The 21,434-nt window shown below is 40.7% G+C and overlaps 1 protein-coding gene across 5 annotated transcripts in view; it reads left to right on the top strand.

The window, feature by feature from the left end:
• The first annotated feature begins 921 nt into the window (after positions 1-921).
• The window catches only part of PLCL2 (phospholipase C like 2), a 192,473-nt gene continuing 171,960 nt past the window's right edge, over positions 922-21,434 (top strand). The window contains exons 1-2 of one of the 5 annotated variants that reach the window (XM_059162536.1): positions 922-1,005; positions 2,042-2,616. In XM_059162536.1, the coding sequence (XP_059018519.1) occupies positions 2,281-2,616 (336 nt within the window). In that variant the 5' untranslated portion in view covers positions 922-1,005; positions 2,042-2,280. The other 4 variants (XM_059162535.1, XM_059162532.1, XM_059162533.1 and 1 more) reach the window with 4 other exon arrangements.

The following is a 21,434-nucleotide window of genomic DNA, read 5'->3' as shown; positions in this document are numbered from 1 at the left end:
CAAAACTAGCATGACAGAAAATTTTTTTTTGAACAAAATCTAGAAAAAAAGAGAAGAGGATGGGACTGAATAAAATATTAAAACATTGTGGTCCATCAATGTGAAAATATTTCTGTTAGTGTGTAGGCCCAGATTGGCTGGAGATGAATAAAAGCTTTCCTGATGGGTTACAAAAACATGAATCCAGAAGATCAGAAGAATTAAAACGCCCCCAAGAATAACATGATGGTATTTGAAGTTGCTTCAGAGGCAAGGGTGGGTATGTATATGTATGTAAAGTCCGTTTCCTCAGAGGCTACTTGGCAGTTTGCTACAACATTATGCTTATGAAAGCAAAGTCTTTAAGTTCACCCCCCCAGCAGACTATCCTTTGCTCCCTTCGGGAAGCGCATTCTCAGAAAAGGAAACACACTAGTTGGACAAGAACTGGGGTCCTGGAGAAGTGCTGGAGGCTAAAGGCAGGGAACCTTGGATGGGGAGGTGGGAGGGGCCAGCCTGGGTGGGGCCTGGGGACCACCGGGAGGAGTTGGCAGCCCATCTAGCTGGGGGGGAGGGGGATGGAGATTCTGGGGAGATGTTTGTGCTGGGTAGCGGCAAGATCAGGTTGATTTTTTTGGCAGGTCTCTCTACCTGAAGCATTAGGGGAGGGGAAGAAGAAAAAAGGACCGAGAGAAGCGGGACTGGCTGTTGTGATCCTAGTAGGATCCTGTCCCCAAAGATAAGTCTGACCTAAAGCTGAGACCCGCAAAGGGCTACATGAGCCCGCGTCCCTGGCGGCGGGATCAGGAAGGACACTGGGAGGGAGGCACGACGGTGATAAGTCCCTGTAGGGCGATTGATTCGGAGGGTACAGAACAGGCTCAGCTGAGGTCCTCTACTCTTCACCTCTCGCCGCCCTCCTCACCCAACCCCCTCCCCCCACCGCGCCCCGCCGGAGTTCCAGCATCCTTGCAACCAGTTGAATCAAATCACAGCTTAGGAGCCCGGGGAACGGAATTGGTTTCTGTATGTGAAATAGGTCTGACCCAGTGGGGAAGCCCAGAGAGGAACGTCCGGAGGGCCTTTTCCCGAGCTGGGTGGGAGGCGAACGGGTCCCGCGCGCGGGCTGGGGGCAGGCAGGAAGGCGCAGGGGCCGAGCCCCCGAGCCCCAGATCTCCGCTCCGGGCCCCGCGGCCTGCTCGGTCGTTGCCCCTCCGGCGCCGGGCGGGTGATTGGCAGTTGTCGCAGCTTTAGGGTAACTGGGGTATCCAGGACCTGCGGCCGCTGCTGGTTGTCCGCTCGCTGGCAGCGACGTTCCCGCGGCCCCGTGACCCGGCTTCGGCGGGAGCAGCCACGACGGCGGCGACCTCGGGTGGGAGCCCGGGAGGCTCGCGGTGGGTCGGGGGCGACTGGGGAGGGTCCCCGCGGCCTACAGTGGGCAGCGCGGAGCCGGGAGGAGACAGCCGCGGGCAGGGGCCGGGGGTTCTGGGCTGCCCCCTTCAGGCGCTGCCCGGGGCCGCGCCGCCACTCTCAGCCTGGCCGCCCCTGCCCGCTGTGCGCTTCCTCTCGGTGCGGCAGGCCGCAGGGCGCCTTTGGGGGGGACGTGGCGGGGCTCGGCATGCGACGGGCCCTGGGGAGTTGGGGTCCGGAGAGACCCGGCTTCACCACCCCGCCCGCCTAGGGCCGCGAGAGCCTCGGGAGGCGCCTCGGCGAGGCCAGAGAGCGGCGGCCGTCCGCCGCTTCCCTTCTCCCTCAGCCCGAGGTGGGCACCCCCGCCCGGGGCTGGGCGCCGGGTTCCCGCGTGATGGGGGCTCCGATCCCCGCGGGGGAGGGGTGCCCTGAGTCTCCGGGGAGAGCGCCCCGAGGCCCTGAGGCAGCCGCCGCGTTACCTCGGGGTGGGTGCCCCGTGGCCTGGTGGGCGCCCGGCCCGCGCGGGTTATTTTTGGCGCCCGCGGCGGCGCGTGTGCCGGGGCGTGTTTTCCTTTCCCAGGTACTGGGAGCCCCGGCCCCGCCGCCGCCGCCGCCGCCGGAGCTGACTTGTGTCTCTTTCTCTTCCCCGCAGGAATTTTGCGATAATTCTGCCGCCACGACTTGAACCGTGTGCGACGCGAGCTTGAAACAAACATCACATCTAAATTAAAAAAAAAAAAAAAAAAAAAAAAAAAGCGGAAGGAGCAAGCGGCCGAGGAGGCGGCGGCGGGAGGAGGAGAGGAGGAGGGGCCGCGCGCGGCGGCCCGAGGCGGCGGCGGGGACGCGGGGACGCGGGGACGCGGCTTTGTGCTGGCGGGTCGTGGGGCGCCCATGGCGGAGTGCGGCCGGGGGGGCGCCGCCGGCGGGACCCTGCCCACTTCCCCGGGCCCGGCCCTCGGCTCCAAGGGCGCCCTGAAAGCTGGAGCCGGGGAAGGCGGCGGCGGCGGCGGCGGGGGAGATCGCCTCGGCCACGGGCGGGCGCGCTATGACAGCGGCGGGGTTTCCAACGGAGACTGCAGCCTCGGCGTGTCCGGGGACGAAGCCCGAGCCAGCCCCGCCAGGGGACCCCGCGGCGCTGCGCTCGCCCCGATCCCCGCTCCGACCGCCTGCCCCCTCCCCCGGGAAAGCAAACCGGGCGGCCTGCCCCGCCGGAGCAGCATCATTAAGGTAGGTGGGAGAAGGGCTCTCATCGCCCACCCCCAGTCGCCCCTGGGGTCAGTTCCCAAGAGGGAAGTGGTGGTGGAAGGAGGAGGATTGTAAGAGGAGTCTCCTGCTAAGGGGAACCACCGGTGCATGGGTGCTTGGGGTGCTGGAGCAGGCATTGGATGCAAATGGCATTTGGAAAGAATGGAGAGGTGATCCCTAATTAGTGCAGGGGGAGCTGTGCTCAGACATTCCCAGTTGAACTTGAGGCTGTCATCTCTCTCAGGACTGGCCTGGAATTATGGCCTGTACCTGGTTGGGCAGGACGTGCTTTTCTGTGGTAGCCTTGGCTGGTAACAGACTCCCTGTAAGGTGTCTATTGTATGTTAAAGACACTGGTTTTGTGAAAACATTTTCTTGAAAATCCCAGGTGGTGAACAGAGCTTATTCAATAGGTTTCTTCTCATCTGTATCTAGTTGCCTCTAGCAAAATGGTTATACTTGGAGGGTACAAAATCCCTGGTCACTCAGTCACGCAGGGGAATGGAGTAGGTTTCTGAAGATAAGTGAAGATTTCCGCTTTCTTAGGCTCAAAAGCACTGAGACATTACAGTTCTGCACAATTCAATCTTTTCCTTGCTGCAGTAGGCAGGCCTCCAGTTCTGTGGAAGTTCTTTTGAGCAGTCTGCGGGTTTTGATATCTTTTGCATAGTGTTACTTAGCAGAAGAAAGTCAGCAATTGTTTTGTGCATTTTAAACTCAAGAAGTAGTATTAGGAACTCCTTTGAGTTTGTGCTGGTTTCATTCTAATACTACATTTTTTAATGTAAAAATATTTCTCGTGATACGAAGTAAAAAACAAAACAAAACAAAAAAACAGTTGATGAGCTAAGAAAAGCAGAGCCTTAGGCAAGAGTAGCTCATTCTGCTTAAGTTCAGAGAAAATATGAAAACATTGCTTTCTGAAAATAAAGAGGTTACCAAGACAGTGAGCAGCAAAGCACGTTGACAGGTCTGCACCCACCCTTCCTGTGGCTGATAACCCGCGGGGGAGAGGGCAAAACAGGCCACAGTAAAGAGAATTGGCCCTGGGGGTATTTGAAATTTAATTGGACCTTGAGAAATCTTCTAAATACTCTGTAGTGTCTCATGGTGTTATCAGCTTCTGCAGTAATCTAGTGAAATATACCACCTTCCTACTCTCTGTAACAGGCAGTTGTGAAACTGCTTTTCGCTTTGTCATCTGTTTGTACAGTTTATGTCTGGGCAAGGGCACAAGTGAAGGGCTTAAAGATCAAGTGTATTAACTACCTGCAGTAGGTGTTGAGAGTTTAAGGAAAATAACCTATTTTTGCTGCTTACCTGGCTTTTAAAAGGTGACTTATATTTTCTTTTACTTTGTAGCTTATGTTTCCATGGAAGTTGTTTCAGCTCTGTGTGATAATCAATCCTGTTAACAGAGTTATGTGTCATGTCTTTTTTTATTGGCTACCAGATACTTGTAGTGATATCGCATTGTGGTGTTAATGAAATTTGAGGTGAAAATTCCAGAGAAGATACCAGCCTACCTAATTTTAGGTAGGATTTTTTTAGGTAGATTTTTTTTTAGGTAGATTTTAGGTAGAATTTTAGGAAGATACCAGCCTACCTAATTTTATTCCCCAATTTTATGGAGGGACTGTTTTTGCACTTTTTTTTTTTTTTAAATCAAGCTTTATTGGTGTTCATAGTGGGATCCATAGTGTAACTTATTTAATTAAAACAGCTGCTTTAATTTTATATTCAGAATGGAAAGAGGGATGATTTGCCAGTATTTCTGATAGGTGGAATTGAGACCTTGTTGGTGAATTTCATTTCTTCATTGAAGATTCTAGGAGCACATGGGGAAAGCATTAATTATTCAACAATCACTGGTTTTTGAATTTTGAAACCTTGAAAGGTATTTTTGTCATTTTTCTTTTTTCTACTGAAGGCAGGTGGTTTCTTGTTCAGGCTGTTGTCCAGGGTATCCCTGGATACACATTGCTAGGAACATAGTGGGGGCTCAATAGATTGCTTCCTGAATGAATGGAGGCATGATAAGGAAGTACCTGTTTTCTCTAAGTTCTGTTAATTTCTAAAATTGGTGGTTTGGTATTTACAAGTCTCATATCTTGTTCATTTTCTTATACTTCCTAAACTGACTTGATTTACTCCTTTTTCTTTCCTTTGTGTCAATGTGCATTTTCTTAAACACCCTTTGAAACTATGGAAATAGTGTTGATAGTTGATCAAGCCTGGGTTATAGAAAGGGGTATGCTATATTTAAGTAGGTAACTAACTTGGTATATTTCCCTTTACATTGGTGCCTTGAAAGATCAAGATTTTAGAAACTTGATGGGTTATTTTCTACAGACATAATAGTATGAAGACAATATTCTGATAGAATAAAGAGATCTTTAATGTCAAATTTCAGAAAGCAATGAAAGTGTACATTTTATCACATGAATGGCAGAAATTATTTCACTTTTGTTAAAAAAATAGTAAAAAAAAAAAAAAAAAACCACTTAGCAGAAGCTCATGTGAAGAAACACTAATGACACCTTTCCCTGGTTTCTCTATGTTCTTTTCCAGTTAAAGGGATGAATTCAGTCAGGTGATGAAAAGATAGAGGAGAGAGTAGATGAGTAAGCAAGATGGTAATTGGGGGCTTGAGGGCATGGCAGGGAATTGCTAGCCAAATATTGACGGGGTTGCTTTAGTTGAAATGTCAGGCTTTTGAGCTATGCCTCTTTCCTAGCTTCCATTTTCATTACCATCTTGACATTCCTCTTAGGTGGGGATCCCCAAGTCAGAGGGAGAAATAACAGCCCATATATGATGAGCAGTGGGCACAGAAAGGGGATTATTGCTGAGATGCAGGACATATGCAGAAATACACTGTGGGCTGACCAGAATTATACTTCTCATTTAAAATGATTTCTTTGGAACTCCCATCTGTTTTGTAAATATGGTGTTGAGTAAGAAATTGTTGTAAAACTACACTTTCTGCCAAAATAGATGTACAGATCTGTACCAAAAGAGCTCCTTGGTTATGGTAACAGTGTTGATGAAAAATTCAGAGTGAGCAGCCCTATAGAATCTTTTACAAATACATTGAGAAGATAAATAAATCACGAAATTCATCACCAGCCTTCTTTACTTTTCCTTAGCTTATCACGTTACACTTTTTAGATTATTTACAAAGGCCCATTACCAAATTTTGAGGGAAGGAGCCATTATGTTTGTCATCTTAAGTAATCTAGTAAATGAAAACATCACTTTCATTTTCTCTTTCCATATTTCATTTCATCACATCATTCGGTACAATCCACGCTTTCTTTTGAAACATTTAATTTACTTAATTATTTAGGTAACATCCATTTCTCACAAATAGTTCAAGCCTTTAATTCAAAGACTTGTTCTAAAATGTGAAGTAGTATTTTAGGCCTTAGATTTCCTTCTAATTTTAGAAATAAATAGAGTTAAAATGCCCGTTATTTTAGATGGTTTATTTGAATTAAAACTAATTTGAGTACTGTGGTTGGTACTTTTAAAAAGGTGATATAATTTGCATAAAGTAAAATTTGCTCTTGTTGGTGTCCAGTTCTATGAGATTTGGCAAACACACACATTCATGTAACCACCACCACAATCCAAATATAGAACAGTCTATCACCTTCAAAAAAATTCTCCCGGCCCCTCTGTAGTCTTCCACTCTTCCCATGCTCAGACTGTGGCTATCATTGATCTTGGGTGCTTTTTAAATAAGAAACTATGGCTGTTACAGTATTTTGGTAGTTAAAAGTTATTGTAATAGGCTATATTTACTAAATACTGTGTACAAAACACATGAAAAGTGCTTAACATAATTCTGTGAGTGCCACAGAGAAGTGAACCACATGTCCTAAGGGGCTAGAGCTGGTTTTTGTACCTCATTTCAGTATGGCGGCACTCCACTGTCCCCCCAAATTACTCTGGCCATTTTAAGTTTTCTGTATCATTAAAGTAGCATGGGTGGTTTGGAATGCCAGATTTAATTTTTCCCTTTAAACTTAGGGGATACTGGAGGGAACCAAAGACTATTCCTGCTGGCAGAAGAAGTGGAGAGCTAATATAGCTGGGCAGCTGTAGTTCCCTGTCATGGCTACTTGACCAGAGCCTCCAGCTTCATTGGAATAATGGTTTGGTCTTGCCCGAGGTAGCAGCCCTTACTTTTCTTAATACCATTATTGTTACTATCACAGTATCAAGGTGTGTAAGGGAAGCACTTTTACTGCCTTTATATCAGCATATATCCCTAGATGCTGAGTGCCCCAAGGTGGGAAGAAGCAGACATTTGCATCTATTATCCATTTAAACAAAATTAAATTATATTTAAACAAAATAACAAAAATGTACATATGAATATTATATTGGCCTGTGGTTTAAATGAATTAGACTCCTTGCAGGCAAAAGCTGGGCTGTATTTATCAGTTCTGCATGGATAACAGCCGCTCCATAACCATTTCTTGAACTGGGTCTTAAAATAATATCTTCATTTGGCTTTAGATTTTTTTTTTTAAGTGGTGGGGGAGGGGGTGACAACTCCATGCCCGCAAACTTGTGGCATGTCACAAATATTACACAAACAGTAACTGAATCACAAAGTGAGTTTGTCTGGATAGATAGGCAGCCTGGATTATTTAGGTCAGAAAACTCTAATGCCCAGTCAGCAACTCTCCACTTCACTTTGTCCTAATGCATTTTAGGCCACATAAGATAACTACAGAAAGCCAGGGGCGTGGTTGCTTTTCTCAGCCTACTCAAAGAGCTTTTGTCACAATTCAGAGTTCGGTTTTCAGGAGTGATCAGAGGGTATTAATTTTCATACCCTAAAAATTACTTGCCTCCTTTCTTGTTTTCCAGTCTCTCCTCAAAACAGTTGTTTGATCTCTGGTTGTTTTTGTTTTGTTTTGTTTTGTTTTGTTTTCACCAAATCCAAATAGACAACTGTTGGGAAATTGTTTGTTTGTTTTTAAATTACTGATCCTGGTCACTCAAGATATTTTCTTAGAATGCTTTCTCCCAGAGTCTGTTCAGTTCCTTTTGTAGCTCTGTGTGCTCTGCAAGGGGTGCTAAACTAGACTGTTCTTCTTTTTTCCCTTTTTAAATACTTTAGTTACCCATCCCTCATTATTCAGCAAAATAAGGCAATGTTATTTACAGCTTAAAATGCAGACATAAAAGAAAGTGTGAACATTCATAGTTTCTCTACAGACTTTATTTTATACATATAGGTTCAAGAATAGATGCTCTAAGGGTGCCTGGGTGGCTCAGTCAGTTAAGTGTCCAACTCTTGATCTTAGTTTATGTTATAACCTCAGGGTTGTGAGCCCACAGATTGAGCTCCACGCCCAGCTACTTGGAAAAAAAAAAGAATAGTTGCTCTATTTCTTATTCATGCTAAGTTTTGGCTGTCGTTAGTCTTCTACCAGACCTCTAGATTAGTTTAGCTACCTTTTTATTTTATATTAATGGGATTCTGTAGTGCAAGGGATATTCAGGTATTTCTACCAGTTAACCAGACACTGTGTGTTTGCAAGCTGCCCCACTGGCTTTTTTCTGCTGTTGAGAGTGGTAGACCAAGAGGGATGTCCTTGGCATAAGAGTGTTAGCAGTGACTCAAACAAGTCAGAACCACGGGAAGTTTCAGTAGTATCCTTTTTCCTTGTGTCAGAATAATTGCATAGCATTAGAGTACTCAAAGTATATAATTAATCACACTGAGCTTTCATGACAATTTTGTGAATGGTCCAGGCTGCTGGCAGGACACTTGGCACCTGCCTAGTTCCACGTAGTAGAGGAGGGCAGGTGGCTAGGCACTGCTGGCCACCAGTGCTTGGTCGCCTGACAGGGGTAATTAGGTAAAGAATGTTCTAGCTAATGCTTTCAGCAGGACTGTACTCCAGGGTCTTGGGCAGCACTCAGCCCACATGTTGCATGTCTGGATTATTCAGGAGGCAGAAGAGTGGTGAGAAAAATAGAGGGTGTGGAGTTAGGTGCTTGAATCAGACTCTGGTTCTCCCTCTTCCTTTCTGTGTGGCCTTGGGGAAAGATATTTAAGTCTGTGTCTAGTTACATTGTCTCTAAAATGGAAAGCCCCCCCCCCCCATAGCTTTGTGGTGAAGATTAAATGAGGTGATGTGTGTCTGAAATATACAGAGCAGTGTGTGGTGCTTAAGAAGCGCTCAATAAGCACTACCTAATATGTTTGTTTTTCCGATTTTTAGTTTCTCTTACTTCGAGTTTATCCTGAGATGAGCAAACTCACTTAGCTCCATTTGAGTTGGACATCTGCCATGCCCATGTTGGAAGTTGTGTCTTTTGAAATCTGCAGAATGTACCCAGAGAGATTTCTCAGACATATTCTAAAGATGCTTTCAAAAATGATTTGCTTTGGTGCCTTTCTAAATCTGATGCCTCAGGACAACAGTGCGCTTGCGTCAGGCACCCCAGCTGAGGGCTCAGAGGGTACTGAATGGTCAGTTTCACTGAGCCAAGCACCTGTGTGTCTTCATTTGTCCAGGACATTCCAGATTTACACCTTTTGTCCTGACAAAATTAGTAATAGTGCCTCCTTTCCCTCTCAGAGGCATCCTAGTTTGGATGAGAAATAATGTGATCACCCTACTGTCAGCTCTGTGGGAGCCCCGTGGACTGCTCTCCACACCCAGCCTCTGTTTTCTCAGCCTGGGTGCTTCCCTCCTCTGTGTTATCTTCAAAGGCTAATCACTTCTCAGGAGAAATTGTCCCTTTCTCTGCCTTACAGATACCACTCCTACTGTATTTCTGTGCAGCTCTGTTTCCTTCTGCCTCTTAGGTAATTTCATCTTCATCCCCTTGAATTTAGGAAGGCACCTAGGTCTTGTGAAAAGCCCTGTTTTTAGGTATGCACTTGTTGAATCAATGTGTGAATGGTTGAATACATAGGCATGGATGTTGTACCTTACCGTAGGGATTCAAACAAGATATTTAGACTTCATTTAAAATTGGTATAAACATTATATTCGTGTCAGGTGTACATCGTAATAATTTGATGGTTGCACAGAGTGATCATCACAATAAGCATGGTTGCCATCGTAGGTCCCCTTCACCCATTGCGTCCACCCCCAAGCCTGTTCTCTTTTGATAACCACCAGTCTGTTCTCCATATTTACAAGCTTTGTTTATGTTTATTCCTTTGCTTTTTGAATTCCTTTTATAAGTGAAATCATATGATAGGTATTTGCCTTTCTCTGTCTGACGTATTTCACTTCGCGTAATAACTAAACATAACTCAAGGTCTATCCCTGTTTTCACAAATGGTAAAATTTTATTCTTTTTATGGGTACAAGTCCACTGTATGAACTTTTTCATCCATTCATCCATCAGCGGACACTTCTTTTGTTTCCATACCTTAGCTATTGTAAATAATTCTGCAGTGAACACAGGGGTACATATATATTTCAAGTAAGTATTTTTGTTTTCTTTGAATAAATGCCAAGAGGAGGGATTGCTGGATCATATGATAGTTGTATTTTTATTTTTTTGAGGAACTTCCATATTGTTTTCCATAGTGGCTGCACTAATTTGTATTCCCAGCAATGGTGTACCAATTTCCAATCTTTTCTCTACATCATCTACAACGCATGTTACTTCTTGTCTTTTTGATAATAGCATTCTAACAGGTATGAGGTGATATTTCATTGTGGTTTCGATTTGCATTTCCCTGATAATTAATGATATTGACCATCTTCATGTGTCTGTTAGCTATCTTTATGTCTTCTTTGGGAAAATGTCTATTTGTATACTCAGCCTGTTATTTATTTATTTATTTTTAATTATTGACTATATGAGGTTTTCTAAAAAAAAAAAGTATTTTGTATATTAACCCCTTATCAGATCTGTCATTTGGGAGTATTTTCTACTATTTACTAGGTCTTTTCGTTCTGTTGATAGTTTCCTTTGCTGTGTACAAGTGTTTGAGTTTGATATAGTCCCACTTATTTATTTTTGTTTTTATTACCTTTGCTTTTGGAATCAGATGAAAACAATTTAATGCCAAGACCAATGTCAAAGAGCTTGTTGCTTATGTTTTCTTCCAGGAGTTTTATGGTTTCAGATCTTACATTCAAGTGTTCAGTCCGTTTTGGGTTAATTTTTAGGTATGTTGTAAGATAGTAGCCCAGTTTCATTCTTTCGTATGTGATTGTTCAGTTTTGCCAGCACCATTTATTGAAAAGACTGTCCTTTCCCCATTGAATGCTCTTGGGTCCTTTTTAATGTGTTAATTGACTGTATATGTGTGGCTTTACTTTGGGGCTCTTTCTTCTTTTCCCTTGATCTCTGTGTCTGTTTTTGTGCCAGTACCATACTATTTTGATTATTATAGTTTTGTACTATAGTTTGAAATCAGAGAATATGATATCTCTAGCTGTGTTCTTTCTCAAGTCTGCCTTGGCCATTTGGGGTCTTTTGTGGTCCCATACAAATTTCAGAACTATTTGTTCTAGTTCTGTGAAAAATGCCATTGGAATTTTAATAGGGATCACATTGACTCTGTAGAATGCTTTGGGTGGTATGAACATTTAATAATAAATAAATTCCATGAGCATGGAATATTTTTCTATTTATTTGTCTTTTTCATTTCTTTCTTCGGGGCCTAATAGTTTTCAGTGTACAGAATTTTTACCTCCCTGGTAAAATTTATATTTAGGTATTCTTTTTGATGCAATTGTAAATGGTAGCTAAAAACAATCTCTTTCTGGGGCGCCTGGGTGGCTCAGTGGGTTAAGCCACTGCCTTCAGCTCAGGTCATGATCTCAGGGTGGCCTGCTTCCCTTCCTCTCTCTCTGCCTGCCTCTATGCCTACTTGTGATTTCTGTCTTTCAAATAAATAATAAAATCTTAAAAAAAAAATCTCTTTCTGATAGTTCATTACTAGTGTATAGAAATGCAACAGATTTTTGTATATCGATTTTGTATCCTGCAACTTTACTGAATTCATTTATTCTAACAGTTTTTCATTGGAGTCTTTAGGGTCATGTTATCTGCAAATAGTGACACTTTTACTTCTTCCTTTTTAATTTGGATGCTCTTTATTTCTTTTTCTTGTCTAATTCCTCTGGCTAGAATTTTTAATACTCTGTTGAATAAAAGTGGCCAGAATGAGCATCGTTGTCTTGTTCCTGATCTTTGTAGAAAAGCTTTCAGGTTTTCACTGTTGAGTATGAGGTTAGCTGTGGGTTTGTCATATATGGCTTTTATTATGTTGAGATACATTCCATCTATACTGACATTGTTGAGAGTTTTTTTCATAAATGAATATTGAATTTTGGAAAATGCTTTTTCTGCATTTATTTAGAAGATCATATAATTTTTCTTCTTTATTTTTTAAATGTGGAGTATCATGTTGTTTTGTGGATGTTGAATCATCCTTGCATCCTTGGAATAAATCTCATTTGATCATAGTGTCTGATTTTTTTAAAAATGTATTCTTGAATTTGGTTTGCTAATATTTTCTTGAGCAGTTTTGCATCTATATTCAGCAGGGATATTGGCCTGTGATTTTCTTGTGGTGTTCTTGTTAGGTTTTGGTATCAGGGTAACACTGACCTCATAAAATGAGTTCAGAAGCATTCCTTCCTCTTCAGTTTTTTGGAAGGGTTGAGAAGGATAGGTATTGAAGCTTTATTGAATATTTGGTAGAATTCACCAGTGAAGCCATCTGATCCTGGATTTTTATTTGTTAGGAGGTTTTGAGTATTGATTCAGTCTCCTTATTGGTCATTAGTCTATTCAGATTTTCTATTTATTCATGACTCAGTTTTGAAAGAGTAAATGTTTTTAGGAATTTATCCATTTCTTATAGGTTGTCAATAGTTCAACAATTTTTTTGGTGTGTAATTATTCAGGTAGTCTCTTGATGCTTTGTATTTCTGTGGTATTCATTGTAACTCCTTTCATTTCTGATTTACATCTGTCTTCTTTTTTTTTTTTTTGTGAGTCTAACTTAAAGTATGTTAATTTTATTTCTTTTTAAAGAACCACCTCTTAGTTTCATTGATCATTTCTAATTTTTTTGTTTCTATTTCATTTTTTCCTGCTCTGATCTTTATTATTTCCTTCTTTCTACTTACTTTGGGCTTTGTTTTTTTCTTTTTCTAGTTCCTTTAGGTGTAAAGTTGGATTATTTATTTCAGATTTTTCAAAAAAATTTTTAAACATGTAATGTATTATTTGTTTCAGGGGTACAGGTCTGTGATTCATCAGCCTTACACAATTTACAGCACTCATCATAGCACATACCCTCCCCAGTGTCCATCACCCAGCAGCCCCAACCCTTCCACCCCCTTCCACTCTTAACAACTCTCAGTTTGTTTCCTGAGATTAAGAGTCTCTTATGGTTTGTTTCCTTCTCTGGTTTTGTCTTGTTTCATTTTTTCCCTCCCTATTTTTCGTATTTCTTGAGGTAGACCTGTATCACTATGGATTTCCCTCTTAGGACTGTTTTTTGTTGCATCCCATAAATTTTGGACTATTGTGTTTCCATTTTCATTTGTCTTAAGGTTTTTTTTTAAATTTTTCCTTTGATTTCTTCATTGACCCATTGGTTGTTAAATAACATGTTGTTTAGTCTCCACATATTTGTGGTTTTCCAGTTTTTTTCTTATAACTGATTTCTAGTCATTGTGGTCAAAGAAGAGGCTTGATCATATCAGATTTCAGTCTTCTTAAATGTATTGTGATGTTTTATGGCCCAACACATTATCTGTCCTGGAGAATGTTGCATAAAAATTTGAGAAGAACATGTATCCTGCTGCTTTTGGATGGACTATTTTGTATATATCAATTAATATATCTCTGTATCCATCTGATCTGTCCATGTCAAATGTATCTGTTATCCATCTGGTCTAAAGTGTAGTTTAAGGCTAGTGTCTCCTTATTGATTTTCTGTCTGTATGATGTATCCATTGATGTAAGTGGGTATTAGAGTCCCTACTATTACTGTATTGCATTGCTGTCAATTTCTCTCTTCAGGTACATGTTTAGGTGCTCCTATTTTGGGTGCATCAGTATTTACAATTGTGACATCCTTCTGCTGGATTGATACCTTTATAATTACGTAATGCCCTTTATTTTGTCTTTTATGATACTCTCTGTTTTAGAGTCTATTTTGTCTGATGTAAGTATAGCAATTATAGCTGCACCAGCTTTCTGTTTCCATTTGTGTGGAATATCTTTTTCCATCTCTTTGCTTTTAGTGTGTGTGTTCTTAGATATAAAGTGAGTCTCTTGTAGGTAACATATGGCTGAATCTTCTTTAAGAAAAAAAAAAAAAATCCATTCAGCCACCCTTGTCTTTTGATAGGAGAATTTAGTCCAGTTACATTTGAAGAAATTATTAATAAGTATTTAATTGTTGCCATTTTGTTAATTGTTTTCTGTTTTTGTAGATCCTTTCTGTTTCATTCTTTTTCTCTCTTCCTTTGTGATTCGATGCCTTTCTTTAGCATTGTTTAGATTGCTTTCTCATGATCTTCTCTGTATCAACTATAGGTTTTTGCTTTGTGATTACCATGGGGTTCACTAATCACAGACTATAAAGCAGTCTATTTTTGGCTGATTGTAACTTAAATCTTACCACATTCTGAACTCTACATTTTTTATTCCTACTTCCCATATTTTATGTTTTTGATATCATATTTTATATTTTTAATTTTGTGTATCCTATAATTATAGTCAATTTTTCTACTATTGTCTTTTAACCTTCATACTGGTTTTATTAAGTGGCTTATCCACTACTTTTACTGTATATTTATCTTTAGCTGTGAGATTTTTACTTTTATGTTTTTTTCTTATTAGTTGTTGGCTTTTCTTTTCATGTCAAAGAAGTGTAAGGCCAGTTTAGTAGTGATGAACTCCTTCAGTTTTTGCTTGTTTGGGATAATTTTTACCATCCCTTCAATTCTGAATGATAATTTTGCTGGGTAAGGGTATTCTTGGTTGGAAGTTTTCCCTTTTAGCATTTTGAATATATCATGTCACTCCCTCCTGGCCTTAAAATTTCCATTGAAAAATCAGCGGATGGTCTTATGGACATTATACTGTATGTAAAAGTTGTTTTTCTCTTGCTGCTTTTAAGCTTCTCTCTTTATCTTTCACTTTTGACATTTTAATTACGTTTCTTGGTGTGGGTGTCTTTGGGTTCATCTTATTTGGAACTCACTCTGCTTCCTGAACCTGGATGTCTGTTTCTTTCCCCATGTTAGGGAAGGTTTCAGCCTTATTTTTTTCAAATAAGTTTTCTGCCCCCTTTCCCTCTCTCTTCTCCTGTGACTCCTATCATATTAATGTTATTCTGTTTGATGTTTCATGGATCCTTTAAGCTGTCTTCACATTTTATTTATTTATTTTTAAGATTTTATTTATTTATTTATTTTGAGTGCAGATGGGAGGGACAGAGGGAGAAGGAGAGAGAGAGAATCTCAAGCACAGTCCCTGCTGAGCACAGAGTCCCATGCATGCCTTGATCTCGTGACCCTGAAATCAAGAGTCAGATGCTTAACCAACTGAGCCACCCAGGTGCCCCTGTCTTCACTTTTTAGAATTCTTTTTTTTTCTTTTTTGCTGCTTTGTTTTGTTCAGTTCCATGGCCCTGTTTTCCAGGTTGCTGATCTGCTTCATCTAGTCTGCTGTTGTTAAACCCCTCTAGTATATTTTTCAGTTCCGTTATTGAATTCTGTAGCTCTCTGACTTCTGTTTGGTACTTTGATGTGTTTTCTATTTCTTTGTGGCAGTTCTCAGTGTATCCATTCATTTGTCTCCTGAGTTTGGTGAGCATCTTTATGACCATTACTTTGAACTCTTTAATAGGCTGTGGGAGAGTGCTGAAGGTACAGCCAATCTGTGGCTTTAGTGATGTTGGGGAAGAGTGTTGGGGGCAGGGCATGCTCAGAGCTTTAGAGATATAGGAGAGGAGCATTGGAATGGGGCATACTGGCAGCTTTAGCAAGGCTGTATCCATGCATACCCACCTGAGCTAGGAAGGTGGAGGGAGAGTGCAAAAACGATGCTCACAAGTAGCCCTGTCCCCAAAGAACCCCTCGTGGTCCCTGCCCCTCTGGCAGATATTTTATGAATGGCAAATGAATCTCCATATATTATCCAGTCACCTTTCAAACTGCTGCCTTTGTGCTCATCCTGGGATGAGCAAGGCCACACATATGCCTTTCAAAAGGAGTATCTCGGATTCCCATAGACGTCTAGGTCCCATGGGCATAAGCCCGTTTATTTTCAAAGCCAGACATTTTGGGGGCCTCATCTCTCCAGTGCAGGCCCCAAGGTTTGGTGTGCCTCATGTGGGGAACAATACTCTCACTCCTCAGGGAGAAGCTCTGGACCTGTGAGATCCTTCCCTATTGTGGGTTGCTGTGCTGGGATAGAGTTTTGGGCAAGACCCTGTCTCTCTACATCTTTTACCCATCTCGATGTGACCCTTTTATCCCTTGTTGTGGAGAGGGTTGTTCAACTAGTTTTCAGTTCCTTTTTTGGCAGGATTTATTCCATCTGTAGCTATAAATTTGGTGTGGTTGTGGGAGGAGGTGAGTTCAGAATCTTCCTATGCTGCCATTTTGGACCTCCTCCAACTCCAGTTGGTTTTGATTGGAATGTAAAACTCAGTGGGCTGTGTACTTCAAAGAAGAAATTTATTTCACATACATAATTTTGGAAATTATCAAATGGAAGGAAATACCTTCAGTGAATTTAGATCCAGGAATTTGGTTGGTTCAAGAATTGTTCTGCGAGATGTTAATACAAATGATCTGTCCCGTTTGTGCCCCTGAAATAAGAGTAGATCTTTGAAAATTTCTTTTGATTTATGTTCTGCTATCAAAGTTGAAAAAGCATGGCAAAAGATCTTACTGTTTGTTAAAGCATTTGATTTCTTCTCTGTTATTTGATTTCTTTAAGTGATATCTGTGGTTTCTGCTTAGTTTTATTTTATTTTTAAGAAACTTAGTTCCTTTTTATTGTCATTATTATTGGATGATCAAAAGTTGTTCATTGGGAATGCTATAGAATTAATAATAAAAAAGAAAATACATAAGGAATATAGATTACTAATAGGCACAGTTGGAGAAGTAGGATCTTTAATCTCAGCATATTTCATCATACAGTGTTAGAAATTTTACTTTTAGTTGCAACCCAAGGATTGGTGTAGAAGAGATACTAAGAAATGCTTTGTATGGGCATCATCTCATGCAAGTCTCCCTACAGCCTGCAAGGAGACATTATCATTCCCTTTAGCAGACAAGGAAACTCATTCCTCAAGTTGTAGGAATTTCCAGGCAAGGTCACAGAACTCATAAGAGGCAGAGCCTACATGAGATGAGGTTTGATTGACTTGAAAGCCCACACTTTGAACTGCTTGTCACCCACTTTCTATTTCATCTTCTGAAATGTATCATTGACTTTTTCCTTTCTTCTCCTGCTTAACTAAGGAATTCTGACTCCTTGATCATAGCAGTTCCTACCAGTCCTAAAATATATGACTCTATTTTAAGGAATTTTGGCCTTCTGTGGCTGAATCTTGGCATGAAGCCATCATGTACCTAATCAACAAAAAGCCATAGCAGTCGTCCTCTGCACCAGGCTGTAGGTTTCTGTCTGATCCACAACACTAGGATTTTGTCTTTTTCCTCTCTGCTTTCCTTTGGTGGATTTGAAAACTTCTTTCAAATCCATCAAATGATGAGGGAGGTCATTTTCCATTTTTGTTTCTTTTTTTTTTTTTTAAAGTTGATTTACAGTTGCTCACTTTTTAGGGTGCCGGAAAGTAAAGCAGGTAGTCATTAGTAACAATTTGTTTTTAGGTGAGCTTCTGATAGTATCTATCCCTGTTATTGTTTTGGAATTGTCAAATAGTTATGAAATGATAGAATGTTTTTAATACTTACCACACATTACCAGGTAATTGGTGTTCAGGTATTTTCATGGAGCATGCTAAATATACTGATTTACAGATACTACTACCCCAGAAACCAAGCAGTTGGATTTAAAAGTAATTAATAATGTAGATTCATGGGATTTTTAGAACCGGAAGAGATCATGTAAAATTCTTTTGTAGTTAGAGATACACAAGGCCGTACTGATTAGTACATTTAGCTCCTGGCTATGGTTGAGTTCATTTATTTGCATATTAGCATAACAGAATTGGAAAAAATTTGTTACGTAATACTGCAGTGTGTGAGTATTAATAGAACAAGATGTGGTCTTCCAGACAGCTATTTTTGAGAATTTGTTTTTTTCTATAGATGGCTGCATGTGTACACATGCTATACTTGTGCATGTATCTACTCTGAAGACTCTGTTTATAAATAGCAACAATTAGGAGCAAATCAAATAATGTAGTGGTAGGTTGACACGAGTCCTGTCTTGTGAGAGACTGATGGGTAGCAGGTGTCTGCTGTCTAAACTGAAAATGCCCAGGAAGGGGTAGGCTATTTTTTATGAGCATTGCTGATGAAGCCTCTGTTGCTCTTGACCAATTAGTGTGGCCACAGAGGGGTAAGTGACCTCATTTGCAGCTACCATTAGAACCATGAGCCATATGACTCTCTCCATATGGTTTCCTGCTACCTTTTATTTTTCATCTTCCTTCTGAGCTCTGATATCCTGTGGGCATAGTAGATGTAATTTTTCAAATAGTTAATACAGTTTAATGTCTATTATTGAAGGAAATACAGCAAATAAGTTTCAGATTTTTATTTCTACCAGTCCATGCTAATAGTCCATATTAAGTACCAAAAGAATTTCATATTGGAACTAATAGAATTCCTGACGTAATGCCAGTTTTAAAGATGTGTTTATCTTTGGGATTTTTAACCATTTGTTGAAAGAGATCTGTTCAAGGCTTTTCTCTAGTTTATATGTATTCCCATAAAATTTTTTTATATATTAAAAATAACATTAAAAGTAGAATTGCTATGACATAGGATATGTATATGTTTAGCTTTAGTAAATATTATCATGTGATTTTTCTACTTGGTTAAGCCACATTTACACACCCACCAGGTTCTAGCTGCTGTAAATGCTTACTAACACTTGGTATGGTGTGGTTATGGAATGGCCCCTTATTGTGGCTTTTAGGTTACCTGATAACTAATGATGTTGAATACCTTTTCATATGCTTTCTTGGCCATTTGGATGTTCTCTTTTGTTAAGTGACCATTTAAGAAATCGTGCTTTGGGGCACATTGGTGGATCAGTCAATTAAGCGTCTGATTCTTGATTTCAGCTCAGGTCATGATCTCAGGGTTGTGAGATAGAGCCCCACATAGGGCTCTGTATTCGGCATGGAGCTTCCTTAAGATTTTATTTTTTAAAACACTGTATGACTTCTTTACATTTTCTACATATGTCTTTTGTATGATAAATATGTTGAAAATGTCTTCTAGTATGTGACTTGTCTTTTTCCTGTCTTAGAGGGTGTGTTTTATTGACTAGCAGTTCTTAATTTTAGCGAATCCAGTTTATCAATATTTCCCTTTATGGTTATTATTTTTATGTCATGTTTAAGAAATCTTTACTTAGCTTAAGGCCATGAAGATACTAATTTATTTGACTTCTAGTACCTTTATTTTACATAGTTACATCTATAGTTTATCTGGAATTTATTTTTGTGTATGGTGTGAGATAGGGGTCAAGATTTTCTTTCCATATACATATTAAATTAATTCAACATGATTTACTTGAAAAATCATTTTTTCCTACTGTACTGCATTGGCCCTTTGTCATAAATCAAGTGACTGTGTACGTGTGGGTCTGTTTCTGGAGTCTGTTTTGTTACATTGGTTTATTTGTCTATCCCTCTGTTCACACCACACTGTCTTTTTTTTTTTTTTTTTAAAGATTTTATTTATTTATTTGACAGAGAGAGAAATCACAAGTAGGCGGAAAGTCAGGCAGAGAGAGAGAGAGAAGCAGGCTCCCGCTGAGCAAAGAGCCCGATGTGGGGCTCGATCCCAGGACACTGAGATCATGACCTGAGCCGAAGGCAGCGGCTTAATCCACTGAGCCACCCAGGCGCCCCCCACACTGTCTTTCTTACTAGGTATATTTTGAAGTATATACCCAAATGTACTAGATTGAAAGATACGTACAAGAATGCTTATAGTAGATTAACTGTAGCAGCCTCAAACTGGAAACAGCTCAAATGCCCATCTTGTTAAAATAGCATATCATGCATTGGAATACTAGAAAGAAAAAGGACCAAAAGAAAGAACAAAATAAACAGATAACTGCTACGTACTGCACCAGTCTCTCAAGCATAATGTTGAGGGAAGGACATCAAACAGAAAACAATGCATGTTGTATGATTCCATTCATATAATGTGTTAAAACAGGCAAACTAATTTGTGATGATAAAAGTCAGAATAGCGGTTACATTTGAGGCTAAATGAACATTTGAGGTGGAACCTCAAGTTCCTTCTGAGTGCCATTAATTTTTTCGTTGCTGGCTCTGGGGGTAGTTTTGAGAGTGGACACTTTGTAAAAATCCATTGAGTTGTAGACACTCATGATTTTTCTGGAGGTATATCATACTTAAGTATGTTTTGAGATTGGACACTTTGTAAAACTCCATTGAGTTGTAGACACTCATGATTTTTCTGGAGGTATATCATAAGTAAGTAAGTTGGTTTAAACAATTCCATTGTGAAAATTAATCAAATGCAGGAACTTATTGGCCACTCCACTCTGCAGGATGTGAAGGACAGCAGTTTGCTGCCGCCTGTTGATGGACACATGAAATATCGGAGCACTTGGGTGGCGGTGGGACCTAGCAGAGTCCTGAGCCGAGTGATGATGTGGGGGGCAGGTGGAGGGAAAGGCAGCTGGCTGGAAGTGTGAAGACTGTATCTTTCCTGGGCTATATTGAGTGTGCACATGGGCAGCTGAGCCTCGGGGTGAGGGTGTGGGGGAGTTGACCCAGTAGTGAAGGATGCCTTGGTTACTGGAGTCATTTTACACTGTTTTTACACTGTTGTGATTGCTGGGAGTTTTTAAGTCTTGTTTGGTGTCCTGTTGAGCGTTTTGATCCCTTCAGGTTTATGTTTAATCCCTTCAGGTTTAATGTTCAAAAGTGTGCTACATGTACAAAACTTTGAGAACCACTCATTTGTGGAGCACCTGTTCTCTGCATGACGGTTTTCTAGATTGCTCTTTTTTGTCTTAAAAGCAGTTAACTAACAAACAGAAACCAGTTATCCAGGTTTTTAAGAAAGAAGTGAGAGTTGTTTGATTAGCACTGGGTGGTCAGCAAAGAGTTTATCTCTACCGATACTTATCTTGTCCTATCTAAATACTTTTCCAGGTGGGGAAAACACCAAATCTTCAGATAGATCGTTTTAGGACACTAGAATTAAATCTGGATTCTAAAACTGCTAATGTGTCGATCCATTTGAATCCAATTACATCAGAATTTCTGGGGCTTTCCTGAAATGCCCTGGGAGATTTTAAGCTGTAAGTAGGGTTAAGAACAGCTGTGAAACCTTTCTCATCTGTTATGTCTTTGCCACATTTAGCTCTGTTAGATATGAGAGAACAAGCAGCTCTAGGATTCTGCAGGCAAGAGACAGTTGGTGATCTTGTGGCTGGTGGGGAACAGGGGATAGGGTTTAACCTTCAGCTGCCTCACAGAAGCTTTCCCATAAGAAGCTGAGCTGCCCTTTTTCTGAGGGGAGAAAAAATACTGAGTAAGGGGAACAATTCCTTATTCAAATCTGGAGAAACAGATTTTA

The sequence above is a fragment of the Mustela lutreola genome, chromosome 2 (genome assembly GCF_030435805.1).
Source record: "Mustela lutreola isolate mMusLut2 chromosome 2, mMusLut2.pri, whole genome shotgun sequence".
In the NCBI taxonomy this organism is placed as follows: domain Eukaryota; kingdom Metazoa; phylum Chordata; class Mammalia; order Carnivora; family Mustelidae; genus Mustela; species Mustela lutreola.
This window is presented reverse-complemented; position numbering and strand designations above follow the sequence as displayed.